Source organism: Gambusia affinis, linkage group LG05 (genome assembly GCF_019740435.1).
Source record: "Gambusia affinis linkage group LG05, SWU_Gaff_1.0, whole genome shotgun sequence".
Classification (NCBI taxonomy): domain Eukaryota; kingdom Metazoa; phylum Chordata; class Actinopteri; order Cyprinodontiformes; family Poeciliidae; genus Gambusia; species Gambusia affinis.
Genome location: NC_057872.1, coordinates 4301105 through 4320097, shown reverse-complemented (window position 1 = coordinate 4320097; position 18993 = coordinate 4301105). Strand labels below are relative to the sequence as shown.

Here is an 18993-nt window from a genome sequence, read left to right as displayed (position 1 = left end):
ATATCTTATTCAAGTATGCTTGAAAGAAGAGAAAAAACTAACTGACATGCAACTTTTTCAGCAAGAATTAAGAGTTTGTTTAAGTCAAAAATTCCGTAATATTGATAAAAAGTAACGGCTACACTGAGATTATTTAACTTCTTCCTGAAAATATCACAGATAAGTGAAAAATATTTGCGTCTTTCTCGATACAGATATTTCATCCCCAGATGTAAAACTAGGAAGTATAAAGCCAGTTTTGTTCCTGTTTCCATAAGCTTCCAAAATCTGATAATCTGATAATGTGAGTTTTATTTTATCTTATTTTATTTTTTATATTCTCCTAAAGGGTAGACTGTATTTGAGTCTATTTTTTCATGTTTTTTAAAAAATTTTAAACATTGAGTGCAGGGCCATTTGACTCATGCTACATTTACATTTATTGTTTGTGTTAATATACATTTTCCTGTCTGGCAAGGAAGTTGAATCACCTCACTATAATCAAATCAACCTGATGGTATAAGTAAAGTTGTTTGATTAATTATAACAAGACATTTTTTCCCATATTTGAGGTGGAATAATCTGCCAATGGAACTAGTATTTTTTAGTCAATATTAAGAAATTATTTCATTAAAACAAGCTTCTATTTCTTTCTGAAAAGTTGCTTTTAAGTTAGTTTTGTCTCACTTCATGTATACTAAAAGGTTCGTAGTAGAAACTAGACCAAAAATACTTGGTAAGATTTTCTGTTTCTGCAGCATAAAAAATTTTGATTTTTCTAAAAATAATAAATAAATAGAAAAAAAAAATTGGAACAAAATGAGATCAGGAGGAAAAGAAACCCTTCCTCCTGTGTTATTTCCAGAAAGTTAGAGTTTCCACTATTTCCACTATGGCAGTTTGTAGTAAAAAGGTCAGTTACAGTAAAAACATCCTTTTATATCAGCTGAGCATCACTCCCACCTGCTGCCGCTGGAACCACCGCCGCTCAGAACCGGTTCCTGACAGGAACAGAAATGTGTCGGGGCTGAAAGAGGAAAGTCATTTCCCCTCACAGCCCATATTGTAAATTAAAGGTCAAAAACAGGTGCTGACCGTATTTACTTTTGCCCCTACAGACAAACCGGCAGATGAAAGCTTGTGTCGGTGTGAGAGCGTGATCATGTTTCAGAACCAAGTGACAGAGAAGCTGAAGAACCTGGCTCAGAGTAATATCCTTTTTTTTGTTTTTGCTGGTTTCCTCCGCAGCGGGAAGAACTGGATTTTTGGTAAAACGACAAAGAGGGTGAAGTGAAAAAAGAAATAAAAATAAAAAAATAAAGCAGACGTTTTTAAATGGGGTCTCAGTGAGGCAAAATAACCTTTACCTTCAGTGCACAAAAACAGCATCTAAAAGTTGTGCTTATTTTTTATCTTTTAATCAGCAAATTATTCCTATATTTAGCTATACTGACTTATCTGGCACATAACCTGTTATTATTACATGAGTAAAATTATAGGTGTGGGCCATTTTACAAGGATCCCTGTGTGAGAATGATGTCAGGTCCAAAACCAACATCTCACAGCCTTCATCCACATAAACTCAGTGTGTAAGCTAAACTAGAACACGTCTGCAGCTGGTCCCTCTCCAACACGGTACCATTAACGCTGAATACACCAATAATGGAATTCTGGTTTTAAAATAAAGATGCCCCAGTAAATAAAAACAGTTGAATGTTTAGCTAGCTCGTCTCTCTTGTCCTCTATCCTCACAGAGGGCGAATATTGTTCCCGACGTGAGAATTATTATTCTTCCATACCTGTTTGTTTGCCTCTTCGGACCTAGATAGCTTTCCAAAAATAAACCGTCTGGAGGTTGAAGCCGAGGACAACACAGACGTGTCCTCAGCAGGGAAGAGATGAGGCTGCGTTCTGCTTCCTGGGCAGAAACAGCAAGACCGTTTTAATTTCACTTAATATTTTAAACATTTGATTATATTCACTGTCTTGTTCTTTATGTGTCTATACATAAGAATCCTCAAGAACTTTTTTTTGTGCATTTGTTAATGCTGCATTTATTCAGTGCTGTATTTATAAGGTGTTTCCTAAAATATATCCATTTGATGCTTACTAGAAAAAGTATCATCTACAAAGATGCCTCTGTGCTCTTTTTGGGAACCTCTTTGAATAGGAGTATCTGTAATATCTTTACTTGTTTTTCAACATTGGATGTATTTCTTGTGAGCCTCTTTAACACGAATACTTGAAGCGATGTCAAAGAAGCTGGAGACTCTGGAGAATCAAGTGGTGAACAAATGAAACTCTGGCGCTGCCTGGTTCTGACGGGATCGTCCTCAACTGTTGAAGCAGTACAATGTGACGTTTATCCATAAGGTGGTTCTGTTTTACATCCTATATCTCAGCATGCCTGTATTTGTGAGTCATTCATTAGCTCAATTAGACACCTTCTCTTCTAATGGAACAAGCCTTTTAAAATGCAAAGCTGCAATAGGTAAAAGTTTATATATTTAGACAAAATCAAGTTTCATTTTGAATTTTTTTCAAAATTTCATTTTGGTCCCTTTGCTGCAAAGATGACTTAAAATCAACATTTTATCAGATCCACAGGAAGCAATATTAGCTATGAAAACTTAACACGTGAAATATTTCAGTTCAGACACATGAAAAATACATGATCTATACATTGATTCTACTTTACTAAGCCTAAATCTGCACAAGATATATAAAAAAAACAATGCATCTCCAGTTTTGTGTTCTGGTTAATATTACACTGACCTCCAAACTGGATGAAAACAGCATTAATTTGGTATTCAGTACACCCAGATGACATCGACTAACAACTGTGTGGAACTTTTGTGGGATCTTTTTAGCCATCATTATCAATGGAGGCTCAATCTGCCACCCCGCACAAAAACAAGCGCACTAAGGTGGTCCGAAGTCCTGAAAAGAATTGAAAATGTTCTTTTTGTGTGGTTTCACATATAAAACAACATGTTCGTGCAATCTGTTTTAAAAATCTGACCAGTCCATTAATTTCGGATTGGAGATGTTTGTCCAAAGTCCAGAAGAATATTCATGTAGCTCCTTATTTTAGCAGAGAACCAAAAGCTTCAAATCAGACACCAACTTCAGCTCATCAGCCACCAATGTATTTTACAGTGGCGTCCAATGTGTGGTTTTGGTTTTATCACATTTTGGATCTTCAATAACATAAACATTTCATTAAAAAATTGTTTATTGTTGAGCAGGTGAAACAAAAAAAAAAGAGAAGAAAAAACAAACAAATTTTTGCATTTTCATTTCGATGAATTTTGTGGCCCCTCAGTTGTTTAAAGTCATCAGTTTTTCCCTCCTGGGGATGAAAGTTTCAACACCACTGACTGGACATGTAATAAACAGTAGAACACTAGATAAGAACATAACACACAACTACATTTGTTCCTCCCTCGTGCTGCCCTCCCCCAAACCCATGCCGCCCTGGGCAGAAATCCAGAAAGTCATGGTTTTTCAACTGAAGTGCTCTCCCACTTTAAACACTTTATTTGAAGAAAGTTGACTATATTATTGAAGATTGTACAGCATACTGATGAATAAACATTTAAATATCTGAATTTCTTGTGCCTTGATTTTCTTTCATCCATCCATCTGACTGTCCTGGCCTCACGTTCTCCTTCTAATTTGCATTATTTGTTGTTATTTCAACTGTGAACTTTATGTTTCCCCTGAGTTGTTTTACTTTCATGGAAGCTGCAGTAGAACATGTCTGCAGCTGGGATCATCTTTTGGTACTAACATTTTACTTGTCTTTAACACAGAAAGTACTCCTCCTATATCATGTGTCTCTGCTCTGGACTCTTAAACCTCCAGTCGCTTGTGGCAGATGGCCACTCGTACTGACCCGGTTCTGGTTCTGCTGGGAGCTTCTTCCTGTTAAGGGGGTAGTATTATGTAAAATTAACTCTTTTGACCGTTACATCTTGTTGTAATGTTATTGCCTCATTAAAAACAAACCTGGAGTGCTGATTATTTCATGCATGTCTGAACATTTTTTTTGAATCTCCCACAGCAACCATTCAGCTGTGTTTGCACAGAGCAGTTTTCCCCCCACTCAGCTCCTTCAGACTAGTCTGCAGCAATTAGCAAACAGCTGGTGGAACTGCTGGGCTCATTATAGCAGATTTTCTATGTTTTCTCTCAGCGTTTACCAGTGACACGCTTGTAAAAACGCCAAAGAGTTAATAGAGGAGCCATGTTGTCAGAAAGACCAGGAGATTTTAAAGAGACAGAGGCCCAATTTCAAGATGTTAAATTACAAAGTAAAATTTCTTTTAAGTCATATTTGATATATACAGTATTTTTATATCAAGTGAAGTTAACACAGTTACTGTGACTGTGTGCCTGGAAAATACAGAATACTGCCTCTTTAAAGGGGAGTTGTTTCTCTCCACTGTCAGTGGAGATGACACTTTCATATAAATGAAATGAACTGAATTCAATGTCAATCCACTGATTCACTTGTAAATTCAAATTTCTACTTTTATATTTGTTGCGTGTGGGGTTTGACACTTCACCACCAGGGGGTGGATCTGTGCCACACAGGCCTCAGAGGGGAGGACACTGTCCTCAGAAGTGTTTGCCTCCTCCTCCTTCACCTCTTCCTGCTCCTGCATGGATAGTTCTACATTAGAGCTGGAGGTAGTTAGGGGAACACTCAGCGTTGCTGCCTGAGCGGCTTTGCTGGATGCAGGGAGCAGATTGTAATAGTACAACGGAGCATGAGTGATCCCACAGCATAGAGGAGATAATGGTTCCCATCTGCTTTAAGGACTTGTGGAGAGTTTAGGTGCTCCTGTTTGCACAGAAAGAAAGAAAGCAGGAAGCACTAAAACTTGTGATCGCTTGTTTCTTGAAGCAGCCTCCAGCTTTCTAGAGTTGTCATATTTGGCCTCCAATCATGGGCTGCTCATCATCCAGCGCACAGACAGTGGAGCAGGAGAAGAGACCAGGCACAAAGCCTGAGGAGAGCAACGGAGACACAGCGGGTGAGTGAAGGCCATCTGAGTGAGCATTAAAAGTGCAATTTGCCCTTCATTTGTGTGTTTTGAAGTGTCAACAGCAGCATATGTTCTGTCAGAGTGCAGCTGCTTGTCTGACTCTCCTTCTGCCACTCTGCCTCATTTTGCTGGAGGCTGTTTGCAGCTGCCTGGTACACTCTGTGCTTTCACTCTCCTGCACAGATCAAATACTTCAGGTGTCGAAATATTTCTGTTGTTCTCTTTAAATCCTTCAAGTCATTACTGTTCGTTTGTCCTGATCCTCCCCTGTCCTGCTTGGCTACTGCTAAGAAGAGGACTGCTAGAAACGTTCAATGATTTATTGATGAAACGAGACCTGAGAGGAGGGGTTTTTAAAACTGTATGGACATGTCGACTTCTCTCAGTCTCTTCTCATAAAGCAAACTGAGCATTTTATGTAGGACAATAACTCTGCATGAGAGCAGCTGGGAGTGTTTAGAGATCTATCTGCGGCCTGCGGCAACATTTGCAATCTAACCTGTTTGTTACCAATCTTGTTCTGGAGTGCAAATTTAAAAAACAAAACACAAACAGTATTTACTGTACAACACACAAAAAAGATATTTATAGACCATTAACTTTCTTGCATTTTGTCCACTGCAACCAGAAAAAACAGGTGCTTCATTTGGGATAGAACATAATCGTGAGTTAGAAGGAAAATAATGCATGATTGTTTTATTTATTTTTTAAAGAACAATAATCTGGAAGTGCCTTAGTTTTCTGTCTCTCTATGGCATCTGAAGAGGGACATTTTTGCGCATCGTGCTTTACAAATCAGATGAACCTCAGTCATGTTTGATGGTGAGAATCTCTGAACAGCAACATCCAAGTTTTGCCACAGATTCTTATTTGCATTTCACTCTGTACTTTGACTGGACCACTCAAACACATGAACATGATTTGATACAAACTGTTACACTGTAGGCCTCGTCATATTCTAGAGTTTTTGTTTTACCCTGATCTCAAATCATCTTTCAAGTCAATAACTGACCAGATTTATTGTTCCTGCTCATGAGTTCCCACAGCATAATGCTGCCACCAACATGTTTCACCTTTATGATGATGTGTTGAAAGTTAGTTGTTGTTGTTTTTTGACACACATAACAAAAATCTAGCAATTGAAATGTTTGAACCTACATAAAACTTTGGTCGGATTTGCCCAGAGAATCTTTGTTTTATGTTCCCTACATGCTTTGCAACCTGGAACTCAGATGTCTCATCACCTTCTCCCAACGACCATGACACACTACTAAAGAGGTCAGATTTGTGGAGCACATTATTCATAACTCTCCTAATTCTGCCATCTGAGCTGGAAATGTCTGCACCTCCCCCAGAGTTAGCGTTTGATTCGACCAAACACTCCACCTCATTCTAGCGCCACAACGTTTTTTTTGTTTGTTTTTTGTTTTCCAAAAATGTGAGTTACTTTGAACCTGACGTGTTTTCTTAAAGTGAATTTATTTTCATAAGTCCAATTCCCGCACTTATGTGGTGAATGGAAGCTCAGCTACTGCGATCCTTCTGTGTTGTTGTCTGCGTGTCTCTACATGTGTGACCTCTGTGTGCGGGCCTGAGCAGATACCCAGCAGAAGGTCTGACACAATCTATTACTGTCTCCTCATTGTTCCAGACGATTCGCTGCCACATGGACGTGCCATGCCAGGCACCGCTCCATGCACTCTGTGTTTCTCCCCCATCCTGGTTTGCACATGAGCAACAGAACGCTAGTGCGCTAGCCTGTGTGGAACAAAAGTTGATTCAGATATCTGGGGAAAGGAAAAACGGTTTATTTTAAACTGAAACGGACTCATCGTCTCTGTGTTCATGTCCTGCTTCGCTGACTGACTGTGGGATGTTTGTGTTACTGCGTTGTTGTTCCTGCCAGACAGCTTTTTCCACCTAGAGAGAGAAACTCAGGGTCCCTTCCAGACTCTTGCGTCATCACTACCAGACGATCGGTAATTGTCCGCTCAGCCCGGCCAGGCTGCGTTAAATGCGGCCGAATGAGGGGAGGTTTTTATTCCTTGTCTGACACGCCAGCTGGATGACATTCTGGCCCGTGCCGGTCCCATCCCTGGTCCCGGGCCCCTGCTTTGTGTCCCGTCCCCTCCTCCGTGTCCCGTCCCCTCCTCCCCTCTCTTCCCTCCACTGCAGGCCAGCCATGGCGCTGTTTTGACTGAGATCTGTGTCGTCTCTGGCTGCCAAATCCTGTTGACACATGGTTCATCGATGCCTGGCATGGAGGCATCGGCCTCAACTCAACCAGTCGCTTCCCGACTTTTCAAAACTGAACACCGACTAGGCAGTATGGATTTACAATTTTATTGCAATATTTTGAAGTACTATTGTGATAATGATCAAAATTATGATGAAAAAAGCTTTTCGAAACTTATTTTTTTTAGGTTGTCTAGCAGGACAGCAACTGCATGGCGCAGCATTCATAGCGCCACAAACAAATGTTGTTCTTGAGAGGCATTTTGATCTGAAATAAGCTTTTTCACGACGCCACTTAAAGTAATCTCTGTCACTAAACTGCACAGTTACTTCATTCAATCCTGTTTTTGAATTGACATATATTTATTGATGCTCTCATGGAACAAAAGGTGGGCAAAATTTTGATCATTTCTGATCATACTGTCAAGTTTTATTTAACATCAATAACTGAAATTTATGACAAAAATCTAATTTCTAAAAAATGTTTTTTTTTTTTTTTTTTTTTTACAATAAATGACAAATGATAAACAATAAGTGTCCAGCCCCGACACTGGACTACTGCTCAAACTTCAGCCTATCAATCCTGTGATAGTGGGGGATAAAAAAGAAGTACATTTTTAATCATACCTTTGGAAATTATCTAAAGGACTGATGAAAGTCATAAGTATCTGCGTTTCTGTTGACCATATAATTGTGCAAAGTTTGAAAATAAATTTGCTTACTGAAGACTTCGCAATGGCAAAAAAACAAACAAAAAACAAACAAACAAAAAAAAAACAACTCTGTGTTTTGCTTAAACGTTTTGTCTCTAGAATGAGGTGGGTTTATTTTGTCTGTATCGATACTGGTTTATTTTGCAAAACTGCAATGGAAACACTTTTTTGCATCACACGAGTCACGTGAGCGACAGCCCACGTCACAGGCGTAAACTACAAAGAAGACGGCAGGAAGTAATCGGACGGATCCCGAAAAACAAGACATATTCAAGTGTGATTTTAATAGCGTTTCTTATGTAATGGAAAACACTGCGTTGTTTTTTCAACATTAGCAGAAAACAGACAAAGTTTTGCACACACTCATAATGGAAACGCAGCTAATGATCGCAGAGTGCATGTAAAGATTAATTGTGAAAAGGAAGAGCAAAGGGATTTGTGTTACTTAATTGCTGTAATTTTCCCACTGGCTCATTTTCACACAGTCTGTCAAGCCCACACATTCCCTTCCACCCATCACTCTGATCTGTGCTTAGTGCTTCTGACAGACAAATAAAATCAGAAAGCTGAAGCTTCAGAGCCATCCACCCGTACAGCTAACCGAGCCGCTCCGGTCCAGCTCGTCTGGGAGCGACGTCCACACTGACTGCGACCAATCAAAAGCTTCCTTCGCTACGTTGGGATTCTGACTATCGACACAACTGAGGATTTTCCTGAAATATGACTTTATTACTTTCATACACAAGTGCACTATGTTTGCGTGTGAGCAGACCTGACTGACCGTAAAAAGCAGAGGATCATTTCCTCAGAATGCTTGTCCTCAGGGCTTCAGTAAATCCTATTTTCTAAGGAAATGAAAGGAGGCCGTTTGTGTCCTTTATTGTCTTTCCTCTCCTGCATCCTGTGTTTACTGAAGCTTTATAGAACTTCCCTCAAAAATGTCTAATTCTCTCAAATCCCATGTTATATACCGAAAGACAATAGAAGCACACCAAAATGAAGTTAAGATATTTATTCACTTTAAAGTTGATTCACAAAGATTATTTTATATGTATAAAACAGGTTGACAGGACAGCTGGGATTTTCACCACTGAGATCATTGTCTCTGTTTGTCTTATTATCATTATTTGTCCAAAATGTGCATTCAGTTCACTATAACTTATGCTTTTACAAACGAGGGCCTGGCCCCTGACAGAAATGTGACTGATGCAAAGTCTGAGAATTCATCTGAGAACTTTATAATATCACAGACAACAGGAGTTTGTCAAAGGTTCTGCCTTTAAATCCAAGGCAGTAAATCTTATGAGGAGAAGAATGTGGTTCATTCTTTTATTCCCTGACTTTTGTCATTGATATGTCAGAATTACAGACAAATATGTCACTGACAAGTGGTGGTCGAGTTGCAAGTTGCTAGTATTTCATTTTCCATCATTTTTTGTCTTCGCAGCAGTCAGAAACGGCATCATCGCAGAAGATGTTCGCACTATTGAAGACCAGATGCAGCTGCTTGTGAAGATCGCCTCACCAGACGATGCTAAAGCGGGACCTGAAGACGAGACGGAGGCCGTGCTGGAGGCCATGGAGGCCCAGGAGGATCTCGGGTCTGGGGAAAATCTCCTAGTAGTTCCTGAGCCACCTGCAGCTGGTGAGGAGCTGGCACCGCAGCCTACAGTAGAAGAAGAAATTGCTGTCCCAGTAACTGAGGTATTGCCCCCTGTGGAAGAAGTGCTTCCTGTAGAAACTGTATCAGCAGAAGCCCCTTCTGAAGTAAAAAGAGGTGAGGCCCTGGAGGAGACCCCTGAAGCTCAACCTGTTGAAGCTGTGCAGACAGAAGTCCCTGTTCTTGTTGAGGAAGAAGTTCCAGTATCGGTTGTAGAGGAGCCAGCAGGGACCGCCGGCGTTCTGGAAGAGGGAGTAGCTGAAGAAGCCTCCAAAGCAGCAACTGAAGATGCTAACCCTGTCCAGGACGAAGCTCCACCTGGCAGTACCTCCCCAGAAACTGACTCGGATACTCCAGCAGCAGCTGAAGCTTCAACAGCAACCACACATTCAGTAGCCAACGAAGATGCAGCCCCAACCGAACCCTCAGGGCCTGCAGATGCTGAAATAGACACAACTATTGCTGTAGCCAGTATTCCAGAGATGCCTCCGGTAACTGCTGCTCAAGCTGAGCCTCACTCTACCACCGATGAGGAGACGGAGGTTTCCACAGTCTCCTCTGATGTTATTGCTTCACCAGAGGAGGCGTCTGGTCCTGTAGGGGTTTCAGTCCTGGAGCCAGCCGAGGGGTCTGAAGCTCCACCAGTCGCGGTGAATCCAGAGTCCAGTACGGAGACTGGAGTCACGGGAGACGTTCCTGAGGGGAAGCCCAGCGCGACGCAAACTGAAGCCCCTGCAGATCCAGAACCTGCAACTGAGCCGGTTCCTGAAACGTCACCAGAGGGTATGACATACCAACACCTTATAGACACAAGCTGTGTTTCCATTAGAAAGGTGCACAAAACTTTGTCAATATTCCACTAATGTTGGAAAAACACAATTTCTGTTATTGCAGTGTTTCCATTAAAAAAGAAACACAGTTAAAATCATATATGAATAAGCTTTTTCAGGCAATAAGTCATTCAAACACATGCCGCGCCTTCATCCTCTAACTACTTCATGTTGTCTTCCTCTTTGTGGTTTGCGCCATCTGCAACATCTTGCACCACCTTCGAGGATGAAACTCTTCCTTGGAGTTCCTTCAGACTAGCCTGCAGCAACTAGCAAACACCTGCTAGAACTGTGCATCAGCTGAGCTCATTAAATGAGCTAGTTCTCAATGCAATGCTGGTAAAAAAAAAAAAACTTTGTTAAAGGGTTAATAGACACTTATGTGTCTGTGCAATGACAATAAAATAAGTGTAAGTCCAGAGGAGCCATGTTGTGATGACTTTCTGAAGGCGGAGTTATTAAAGAGACAGTTTTATTTTGCTCCGTGGTTAATGAAATGACACACACACACCATGTCGACAAAACTGTCACGCTGATAGACCCTTCAGGGAGTCACGCTGATTCAGAAGACAGTTTTCAGGCGGAGGTCATTTGTAGGAAGACTACGACTGGAATGGAATGTGACAGAAATCAATGAGAGCGAGTGTTTGGCTCAACGCCTGTGCAAACACGCAGAAAGAGTTTGGAGGCGCGAGCAACAGGTGAGGAGAGGTAGACTCGGTGGAGTGGATGAAATCTTGTTGACATGCAAAGAAGCACTGAATGTGCCTTCATATGGCCAATAGCTTCAATCATTTCAGTGATGAAGGTGAAGCCGGAGCTGGAGGAGCTTCACATGAATCCTTCACAAGCAGCTAGCCACCCTGAGGTGTTAGTGAGCGATTCAGCTGCATGTGCTGAGATGGCTGAATGGGATATTGTTGGACCTTAATGTCGAACAAGTGACATGAGCCGAGACATGAATGCTTCTCTTCTGCATGTTGATGTTGTATTATGAACATGTTGTCAGCACAACAGCTCCAGTCAGACAGTCCTCTCTCATTGTGTCCCATTGTGAGGCGCCAGCAGACTTATCATGGCCCGCCGCTTCTAATTAAATACAGAATTGTCTGTGGCCTTTGCTGAGGTTTGGTGGAAAACTCCATTAAGATAAGAGCTAATTTAAAGTTTTGTTTCTTTTTTTTTTTTTTCAAATGATTGAACCAGTTACTTTGGTTTAGTTTACATCGTTTCAGGTCATTTCAGGTTAATATTTTTTTTTTCTATTTCTTAAAAGCTAGAACAATGAGTCATTTAAAAATATTTATATTTCTCAGAGGGGCAGTATTATGTATTTTTAAGACAGAATACTATTTTATAACACAGCCAAACACCAAATTTGCCTTCAACTGTTACAAAAATCAAACATATATTAAAAGAAATTTGACTTCATAATTTGACTCTGTCTCTTTAAAAAACTCCTGCTGTTTCTGAGACTCCGCCTTCAGAAGGTCATCACAACAAGGTTCCTCCATTAAGCATTTAGCATTGGTTTTAGGAGCACTGCACTGAGAAGCAGCTCATGAAATGAGCTCAGCAAAGGTTTAGCACCACCAGGTGTTTGCTAATTGCTGCTGGCTAGTCTGAAGGAGCTCAGTGGAGAGTTAAGGGGGGAGGAGTGCTCTGTGAAGTGCAAGCGTGGTTTGGAAGCCAGCAACTCCACTGAATACTACATAAATATACTTCTTAGTTTAAAGCAAGATGAAACAATCTTTAAAAAGAAATGTCTCATTATTCTGACAGCTTGGCCAAGAAATAAAAACAGGAAATGTGTTAGCTGACTTGATGTCAGATTCATTTTATTCGTGTCCCAATTTGGGCAATTAATATTGCAGCAAGTATAAAAAGCTAAAAGACACAGCATCAAAGATAAAAACGGTCAGACAGTGGGAGAAAAACCATAGTGTCTTTTCTTGCAGTATGATTTAAACTTGATACTTCTTGTCTCACTCTTTACACTGCAAATAGTTTGTACTTTTAGGAGACAAACAATCTGCAGCATTGTGAAAAACTCAAGTGGAATGGAGGAAAGCATGTATTACAATACTTTTACAAGACTTTATCTGGATGCTCTGTGTGTGTGTGTGTGTGTGTGTGTGTGCGTGTGTGTGTGTGCGTGTGTGTGTGCGTGTGTGTGTGTGTGTGTGTGTGAGAGAGTGTGTGTTGGAATAAATCAGCAGTGGTGAAGTTAAGGAGGCCCAGATGTAGATATGAATAACCATTAGCTGGTCAGTTCACCCGAAGGCGGCTGTGTGTAACATGGTGAAAGTGAAATCATGTCAAACAAGCTCTGAGCCACTGGTATGATAATGACATTCCTGTGTGTGTCTCTTTGTGTGTGTGTGTGTGTGTGGGTGTGTGTGTGTGCAGTGTCATCTGTAAATGAGGGCTCTAAGGATAAAGAAGATGAAATAGCCAAAAAGCAAGATTAAGATGGTAAGAACCAAGGCATAAAATATTGTTTTTTGTTTTTTTATCTAGAAAAAACTCTGCAGGATGAAACTGACTGAATCATGTAAATACATTTACATAGTATATATAGTACAGTGGTTCTTCTATAATAGTATAGAAGGTTCCCACTACAATCTCATGGTGCATATTGTTCTTTATTCTGTCCCTGAAAGCAGAAAAGCATTTTGTTGTATGTAAACATAATGCTTGAACTGAGAGTAAATATGAAGTAAAATGGTGCAAATGACCTCTAAATGTTGTTCTATTTTACTTCAGTTCTGTTTCTTCCACAGATCAGAGATTCACCAAGTAACGAAGCCACAAAGTGACAGGTGAAAACCAGAGGAGGAAAAAACCATGAAGAAAAACCAAAAAATAAAAAATAAAAAATAGCTAACTTCTATTTTTGTCTCATCAACACCAAACTGCATAATACATTTATGATTATTCAATCTGCCTCAATAAGTTTTCCTTCAGGATAAACGGGGATTTCCTCCATGTTTGTATTTAAGCATTTACCGTAGCGGAGAGGGAGAGTATTTCTACTCGGACCACAAAGTGCCTGGAGCCACATGTTTTCTCAGACACTAAAATATGCAACAAAAACACTTAGGTGGCGAGGTATGTGAGGGTGCAATACTACACGGGATCTCCTGGTAATGAGGTAGGCAACTGTAGGCTGGAAGTATTTAAAAAGTATGAAGGATGCTGGCACCACATCCTTCCTTACAGCTTTCTGAGGGGAACAAGCCAAATTTCACTGTGAATAAAAAACAAATGCACGAAGCCCAGAACTGCCGCACCAAGCAGGGTCTCAGCTAGGTAAGGGTCAGTGCTTTGGCAGCGGCTGCGTTTCCATTAGATATGTGCGTAAAATGTTTGTCGATATTCTGTTAATGTAAAAAAAACACTATTTCGCAATCGTGGTGGTTTTATGAAAAGAAAAACGCAATTAAAATTAAATGTGAATAAGGTTGGTCACACTATAATGTTATTTTAAAAAATGCCATGCCACCATCATCCGACCACTTCCTGTCATTTTGTCATTTCCGCCAGTAGCAATATCTGGTTGTTGATTATTTGTGTGAACCAAAAACAAGAAAAAAAGTACTTCTTTAGCAGTTTTGCAAAATACAACACTTTTGATCAACATTTTTAAAAATTCCCATTAAGCAAATTTATTTATTGTGCAATTTTAAGGTCAATGGAAACGCAGCTGGTGTCATGCTACTTAGACAAGATGCTAAGCAAAAATGTACGTGATCTAATTGCTTGGATTTTTAACAGAAATGCAGTTTATTCCTGTGGCTACATTAACAACTTTCACATTGTACTCTATCTTTTGCTCTTTGTAGATTAACACAAGTTAATGGTATCTGGTTATTAATTCTGGTTTGGCTGATTAACGCACCTACCGCTCCTGGCTATCAAAACGACTTTGATAGGATTGATGGATGGAGGTCCTTTAGGTCTTTTAGGATCAGAATTTCGAAGCATTCAAATTTGCGTCTCTTGTAAGAAAAGGCAAGGGTGTCTGGAAATTCTTGGAGCCAGCTGACCTGCAGTGAGCAGGAAAAAAACAAGAGAGGGGCAATGCTGTGTTTCTCTTTAACAGAGGAAAAACTCGGTCACTCTGAAACAAATGACACCATGTAACGTTGGTACCAGTAACAGGCCCTTGCCTCGCATCAACACTAACAAAACAAAATCCTCGGAGATTCTGTTCTTGCACACCAAACTTTGAGATTTTGGCAGAAATAAATCACGAAGCACGTTTACACGTAGCAAGTTTTATTAATAGTAACGGCATGTTTTAAAAAACACTGTGCACAGCTCACATGGAAACACTGTAGCAGACAACTTTCTTCATCTGCAGGTTGAGGATGAAGACGACCGACTGCTGACGTGTCATTGTAAAGCCGTCTTGTTCAGCTCCAGTGTGGCTGTTAGCTGTTGCTTGGCAATAAAAGTCTTTTCACCAGACATTTGCATCGTGTTCCAAATTATTATGCAAACTGGATATAAGTGTCGTAAATATTCAATTTTTTGTTGCGCTATTAAATTTATAGATGGTAATTTGTGTCAGGGCTCTTTGAATCACTATAATTAATTTCTGAGAGTTGGGTTGATTAGTTTGTTTGGTGAGCTCAATTAAAGGAAATCTACTTAAGGATGTTCCACATTATTAAGCAGGCCACAGGTTTCAAGCAATATGGAAAAGAGAAAGGATCTCTCTGTTGACAAAAATCATCAGATATTGTAGTGCCGTATGACAAGATATGAAAACATTAGATATGTAATGGAAATTGAAGCGTTATCGTACCGTGAAGAGATTTGTGGCTGATTCCGAGTAAAGATGGGTTTGTATAAAGGCAAAATGAGGAAGGTTTCTGTTAGACAAATACATTGGATTAAGAGAGCAGCTGTTAACATGTCCTTACAAAACAGCAAACAGTAATTTGAAGCTGCTGTAGCCTCAAGGTGGAGGATCCGCCAGAGGCTTGTGGTGCATCAACCTACTATTCGGCCACCGCTAACCAGAACTCACAAGTAGAAACGGTGGCAGTGGGACCAGCCGTACATGAAGATTCATTTTCAAACAGACTTGTTCACTGATGACTGCTGTGCAAGCCTGGATGGTCCAAATGGACGCAGTAGTGGATTGGTGGTGAATGGCCACCACGTCCCAACACGGCTGTGACGTCAGCAAGGAGGTGGTGGAGTCATGCAATCATCTTCATGCATGACAATACACCATCTCATGCTGCAAGGAATACCACTGTGTCATTGGCTGCTATGAGCATAAAAGGGGAGAAACTCATGGTGTGGTCACCATCCTCCTCTGACCTCTGACCTCAACCCTATTGAAAACTTTTGGAGTTTCCTCAAATAGAAGATCTGAGGGTGGAATGAAATTCATATCAAAACAGCTCTGGGAAAATATTCTGACATCCTGCAGAGAAATTCAAGCAGAAACTTTCCACAAACTCTCAAGTTCAATGGATCAAGAATTGTGCTGTGATATCAAAGATGTTTCTATGTTAACATGTAACTTGGTCTGTTAAGATGTTTTTGAATGAAACAGCTTTTGATTTTAGTTCATGTGACCACTTAATGCTGAACATTCAATGAATGACCGTTTGCAGTTTATAATCCATAAAATGTTTAGAAAATCTGCTGTGCATAATAATTTGGAACAGAGCATTTGGAGTTTTTTTATTTTTGAAAAAAAGAAAAATTCTGTTCTCATTGGGAGCTTAGTTCAGTAAAATTTGATTTATACTGTAATAGTTCATAACTTGAAAATTATACTGACCATCATTTGCATTGACCATTTAAGAAAATCTGAGAAAATATCACTTGCATAATAATTTGGAACACGGTGTAAAGGTACTGCAGTCGGACGCTCATGTCATACGCTTGTATTTTTTAGTAAGAACGACTCACCTTCTTATGTAACGCAGTCAGAAACCACAGCGTTCTATTGAGCTTTCTACTTTTTTGTGTTTATTACAAATAATGGAAATATATTTCTGTTTGGTTGTTGTTTAATTTCTCTCCCTGGAATCAGCAGCTTTCTGTTTTTGTCTAGAATTCTGCTAACTGGTTAGTGTACAGAATAAAGTTTCCCTTACTAAAGCTTTTTGTTGCTGGAGTTGAATCTATACTTTCAACAGCAGATACCGCAGCTGTAAGTATGCACTACCATGAAATGCAGAGACAGTGTTAAAGTGCGATGCAGAACTTTTTAAAACTTTGTAATATTACAATGTATATTTATGATGATTCTGTGTAGCAGACCGATACCTAGAAGGGCAGGATGGTGAAGCAGAAAGAAAACGCTACATGGTTTTCAAGTTTTGGGGAAAAAAACTAAACAAAGTAAAGAAAAAAACTAATTGTGCAGCGTAATCAGTTGCAACTTTCAGGAGTCACTGAGTCAGTAAAATACTACACTGTAAAAAAAGAATCTTTAATTTACAGTAAAATACTGGCAGCTCTGGTATTTCACTGTAAATTAAAGATTTTTTTTTATATAAAGCCGGTATATTATCAGATTAAAGCTGAAATAGTATGAGAAAAAAGTCAGATTATTACCAAAATACAGCCAGAATATTACCAGAACAGAAGTTCAAGTATTATTACTTTATCCTCATAATAATGCAACTTTATTCTTGTAATATTATGAATTGTTTCTTATATTATTTTGACTTTATTCTCGTAATTTTATTTTTTTTATGTTATTAGTATGGCTTTAATACTCCATCATTATAAATAGTAAAAAAAAAGAAAAAGAAAAAAAAAGTAAAAGTAGTTATAGATAGGAAAATGTAATTCAGTCTCATTATGAATGCAGCTCTTTGTGAAGGCCTGAGGGGTTTGGTAGAGAACATGGGTAAACAAACAGCATCATGTTGGTCAAAGCAGACAGGTTATAAAACAATATCTGAAGCTTCATTGTAGCGTGCCATTTACCTAACATTCAAAAACAGAAAGAACATTGCACAGCTGCAAACCTACCAAGTCGTGTCCATCTACCTGAACTGACACAGCCAGCATGGAGAGTCATATAATCAGAGAAACAGTGACAAGCCTCATGTAACTCTGAGGAAGCAGGAAGAAGTTGTCCAGGTTTAGATGCGACCAAAATGGAAGTCTTGACCTACATCCAATAAAAACTCTGCAAGAACAAAGAAATCTGACAAAGTAATGGAATAATACTTGGTGCCTCATCACTTTTATATTTGACTCAGATTTTGATTAACCAATTATGAAAATTTCCAGGATCCACAGACAAAGGTAGTATGTACTAGTGCGGCGGTTTTCAAAGTGTGAGGCGCGCCTCCCCTGGGGGGCGCCAGAGCACTTTAGGGGAGGCGCGGTGCGAGGGAAAAAGTAAACCGGAAAAGCTATCTGATGTTAGAGAAACGTCTTTTACGCACACGATCAACTCTGTGGATTTAGGAAAAAGTTGGTACTGTGGGGTGCGCGTGTGGAGCGGGCATCAGTGGAAATGTTTCCCACCTTAGAGGATGTTTTGGCCAGTGATGTCAGTAACGTTTCTGACGTCGGACCACTTTTTTCCGTAACGTGTTGCTATTTCAAATCCAGTAGTCAGACTACAGTTACTTATCAAAATCACGGTGTGTTACTATCTTCTTTTGTTATTTAATCGTATTTCCTCTACGCGTCTTGTCGAGTGACCGACGTCTCTATGCAACAGAAATGTAAACAATGGAGGGAGATGCGCATTTTGTTGGTGGAAAAACTGGAACTATTTTCAGTTTCTGTCGCCAAGTCCGATTATTATAAGCGGCTTTGGGCTTCATCTTTAAAAGTAAACCAAGTTTAATGAGCGGCGGGTTGCGCCTTTTTGGGCTCGTTTTTGAACGTGAAGTTGCTCATTTGGGCTTGGAAATAAGCAGAGACTCAATAAATCCCAGAATTTGTCCGTCATTAAGGTAGTTTTAGTCAGTCTCTCCCTGTTCATCATTTCCCGGATGATCCGTCCCGCTGTGTCTTTGTTAATGTCAAGTTAATTTATTACCTCTGAAAGACGTTGAGCTTCGCGTTGCGCTCCAGAAAACTGCAAATATCGAAACCAATATGAACAGCGCAATAAACGTGAAAACAGCCACGAATAAACGTGTCCGTAGTTGGCAATAGTTATAATGGCAAGTCAGCACCGTTATAATTATTAATATTACGGTAAGTGTCGCAGCCATCTGAGCTGTGGAGCTGCAGGAGGAGCTCTGTGCGCTGCGACATCAAACTCAGGGGCGTAACGCAGAATCTGGAGGCTGGGGGGAGGGGGGCTTTAAAATCCTTCTTTGAGTTTTCCAGACAACAGTGGACCACACAAATTACTCATGTTTTTTATTTTTGTACTGTTTTTTGTACAATCTCCTCTTCAGTTCAACCTTATCAGTGGAGACACATTGTTGATGTTATCATTATAAAATAACTTCCAATTAAGTATTAGCAAAGATCAATGTGATTTTCACAGGAGGCAGAGCGTTGTTGTTAGCAGC

At 39.9% G+C, this 18993-nt stretch overlaps 2 protein-coding genes across 4 annotated transcripts in view; both read left to right on the top strand.

Moving 5' to 3' along the window:
* Nucleotides 1-3879, top strand: part of LOC122830725 (matrilin-2-like) — a 49219-nt gene extending 45340 nt beyond the window's left edge. Inside the window, exons 11-12 of the mRNA XM_044116335.1 lie at nucleotides 1098-1190; nucleotides 2222-3879. Of these exons, the coding sequence (XP_043972270.1) occupies nucleotides 1098-1190; nucleotides 2222-2277 (149 nt within the window). The 3' untranslated portion in view covers nucleotides 2278-3879. The remainder of the gene's footprint in view (nucleotides 1-1097; nucleotides 1191-2221) is intronic.
* Nucleotides 3880-4603: 724 nt separating this feature from the next.
* On the top strand, nucleotides 4604-15109 carry LOC122830724 (uncharacterized protein KIAA0754-like). Of its 3 annotated transcripts, XM_044116333.1 has the most exons (5): nucleotides 4604-5021; nucleotides 9429-10424; nucleotides 12881-12946; nucleotides 13255-13293; nucleotides 14838-15103. In XM_044116333.1, the coding sequence occupies exons 1-3, from the start codon at nucleotides 4934-4936 to the stop codon at nucleotides 12940-12942; spliced, it is 1146 nt and encodes a 381-aa protein (XP_043972268.1). In that variant the 5' UTR covers nucleotides 4604-4933; the 3' UTR covers nucleotides 12943-12946; nucleotides 13255-13293; nucleotides 14838-15103. The 3 variants fall into 3 exon arrangements, with proteins under 3 accessions (XP_043972268.1, XP_043972267.1, XP_043972269.1); XM_044116332.1 differs by having other exon boundaries at nucleotides 13255-15109; XM_044116334.1 differs by lacking the exon at nucleotides 12881-12946 and having other exon boundaries at nucleotides 13255-15109.
* The last annotated feature ends 3884 nt before the right edge of the window (nucleotides 15110-18993 follow it).